The 3,212-nt window shown below is 36.7% G+C and overlaps 1 protein-coding gene across 1 annotated transcript; it reads right to left on the minus strand.

The window, feature by feature from the left end:
* Window positions 1-230: 230 nt before the first annotated feature.
* Window positions 231-2,172, minus strand: LOC113352775 (cytochrome P450 704B1-like). The gene is made up of 4 exons (XM_026596551.1): window positions 1,621-2,172; window positions 837-1,514; window positions 533-736; window positions 231-407 (listed from the first exon to the last, which is right to left on the minus strand). The coding sequence occupies exons 1-4, from the start codon at window positions 2,170-2,172 to the stop codon at window positions 231-233; spliced, it is 1,611 nt and encodes a 536-aa protein (XP_026452336.1).
* Between the last annotated feature and the right edge of the window lie 1,040 nt (window positions 2,173-3,212).

Here is a 3,212-nt window from a genome sequence, read left to right on the forward strand (position 1 = left end):
ATTGGACTCCGAGATGTAAGTTATATTTTTCAATGCGACGAGTTTCTGATCTCAAATATAGGAACATGAAAAGATGCGATAAATTCATGAAAGCAATATCAAACTTTTTGGCAGACTCTTGTATATTCTCTTTTCTTCTAATAAAAATGTCAAACTTGTTGGAACTTTCCCTTCAAAAAGAGAGCTTAGTATCGAGAACGATAATACAGATTGTTCCTGGGCTTTATCCCTTACCTGGTAGTTACGGTAAGCTTCAAACCACGCTCCATAGTTAGACTTGGCATCATTGTATACTTAACAGGGTGGTTCGGAATCAAATGAAAATTGAAGAATCTACATAAGATAGCAAGTGTCATCTTCATCTGTAGATACGCCGAGTCCTTCCCTAGGCATGTTCTTGGTCCAGCCTGCATGAGCATCAATGTTGCATATTTATACATTCATGTTGCATGTGTCAATGTAATTAACATCTTATTGGGATCTAAGACTTGTATACATGCCATATCAAATTTACATACTCTAGAATGCTTACCTGAAAAGCTGTGAACCTAAATGGAGATTCACTTTGAAATTGCCCTTCTTCGTTGAGCCATCTACCAGGGTTGAACGAAGTTGCATCAGGTCCCCAATTGTACACCATTCTCCCCATGACATATGGAACAGTAATCATCAATCCACCTGCTCTCACTTTCGTTCCATCAGGTAAAACATCATCTTCTAAAATTCCTTTAGGATCCTACAAGTATAATATGAAATTTTATTTTGTTTTCTTCACATATTACAGAACTTTAAATGAATACTCCAAAATCGATCTGGCTACCATAAAGAATCAATACCTGGGGCACAGCAGGATACAAGCGAAGTGTCTCAGTGATTGTTGCATGCAAGTACGGTAATTTTGCAAGTGAATCATAAGACAGAAGACTCGCAAATTGTGTTATTTTCTCAGCGAAAGATTTTGGGTGCTCGGAATCATAACCAGTCATTTCCTTAACTTGATTTTCTTCAAATGTAATAAGCTCTGTATAGATATGCTCTGCTACGTTAGGATTTATCATGAGCATGTATATAGACCAAGATAATGTGGCTGCTGTTGTGTCACGTCCCGCCAAAACAAAGTTTATAATAAGATCTCGAAGGCTTTTGTCTGTTGAATTACTGTCATGGCTCTCACTCAACTCGATGAATCTCGACAGAAGATCATGCTTTATTACCTTGTATCCATTGTTACTAGTTGATTTAGCTTCTTGTAATTCTGCTTTCCTTTTATGAATTAATTTATATGTAAATTCGTCAATGACTTGGATACTTTGAACAAATAATGCTTCAGACCCAACATTCAGAAATCTTTTGAATCTCCACCAAGGGTTGACGAATCTGTAAGTAACAGTACTACTTGCATATTCAAAAGCATTAGCGAAACGAATATCAGGTAATTCATAAGCCAAAGTTCCAATTTCCATCCCAAATCCAACCTTACATATAGAATCCAAAGTCATCCTCATCAACAGTTCCTAACAAGTAACAAAAACGAACATTTCATTACTTAAAAGCATTGAATATACACCTAAGCTTAAGATATACAATTGGCGTTTAAATAGTTGGGGATATGTGTATTACCTGCATATCAATTTGCTCGTCACAGGTTGATGAGCGGTGCAAAATGCCAGAGAGATTCAATGCATAGTCTCTGAAAACAGTGGTGCTGAAATCTCTCAAGTTTCTAGATGCGAACTCCAAACTAGAAATTTTCCTTTGTTGCTTCCACATCTCTCCATCTGAATTAAAAATTCCATCCCCAAGCAACTCTTCCATGTGTGCACGAAAAGCTTCACCCTTGGGGTAGTTGGAGAAGTTAGTTTTAAGAACATGTTCAATATTTGTAGGATCTGCAATGAAAGTTAAGGTCGTAAACGGCAGCGGAACCTTGACAGTTTTTGATTCAACAAAGTACTCAGTTAACCAATCATGCATTCTGTTGTAGTTGTTGAGAAGTTCGATGAGTACCCCTATGAAAGGCCAAGATTTGGGGCCCTTCACATTTCTTTGATTCCATCTGTGGATGAAGACATAGGCTAACGCGATACTAATCAGTAGAGTACTGATTCCGATTTTGTGTATGTTTAGATTTGTTGATGAGAAGAACAGTGATATCTGATTCACTCGTTCCATTGCAAAATTAGTTAGGTGCAGTAGTGGTTCAGATAAGAGCTCAAATATATTTGTGGGTTGGAAACGTTAAGGCCTATATAGTCAAGTATGTGTAGTAGTGAAAAGTTGACTTCCTAATGTTTCGAGAAGAAGTTAAGAAAATTTATTGTAATGTAGGGGCAATGCATAATTGAAAAGGCTGCTGTAACTGTAAGGGAAATGCATTATTGGAAAGGAGCAACTGTCCCTAATTAAAGACCCTTTGTCCTATCTTATATTTTTATGAGCACAGAAGTATACCCCATTTTACTAAGTAGTACTAATAGCCAAGTTTGAGCATTGATCGACACGGTGCGACGGTGCGACGGAGTCATTATTGTGGCACCAATAACGAGTTTCAATATTCAGTGCGACGCACCAATAATGACCATCCACCTAAAATCAGTCCGCGAAGGAGACTGATTTTAGGGCCACCCTCTTTTTAACTTCAAGGCCACCACAATAAATAAAGAAAAAACTAGGCTACCCTCGTCTACTTGCGTGTTTTCATTTTTGAACCTAAATTACAGGTTCTTTTAATTTTCAGATTTTAGTGAATATTTTGATTAGGTCCGTCAGATTTTCATCATTATTTTGTCGAGAAGGCTTTTAAATTTCCTTGTAATTACATATATAATGTCGAGCCACCTATTGGAAAATATAGGTGTATCAGACAAGTTTTAACATCTGGTTGTGTAAGTATGGTCGCCTATTAACTTGACTATCCAAGTCGGTGGAGAACTTTTAAGCTTGGCGATACAGCAGTTTAGAAGATAAAAACAGAAAATCTGAAAACTCCTACCTTATGCTATAACATGGGTGATTTGGAGGGAGAAAAACAATATTGTATTTGGTCATCAGATGATGACATATTCCACCTGATCCCTCTGAACAACATTCTGTTCCATTGGGATGGTGTTGTAAGATGGACTTAAAATTATAAGTGATGGTTGTAGAAATTTAATTTAATTTTCCAATATAAACCTTTTTATTAAAAAGAAAAAAACTTCATGATCACTACC

The sequence above is a fragment of the Papaver somniferum genome, chromosome 2 (assembly GCF_003573695.1).
Source record: "Papaver somniferum cultivar HN1 chromosome 2, ASM357369v1, whole genome shotgun sequence".
In the NCBI taxonomy this organism is placed as follows: domain Eukaryota; kingdom Viridiplantae; phylum Streptophyta; class Magnoliopsida; order Ranunculales; family Papaveraceae; genus Papaver; species Papaver somniferum.

Coding starts and splice junctions, on each gene's coding strand:
- LOC113352775 (XM_026596551.1), bottom strand. CDS start 2,172: ATGGAACGAGTGAATCAGATATCACTGTTCTTCTCATCAACAAATCTA. Junction 1,515..1,620: donor ACGAGCAAATTGATATGCAG/GTAATACACATA, acceptor GTTACTTGTTAG/GAACTGTTGATGAGGATGAC. Junction 408..532: donor TTAGGTTCACAGCTTTTCAG/GTAAGCATTCTA, acceptor ATGCTCATGCAG/GCTGGACCAAGAACATGCCT.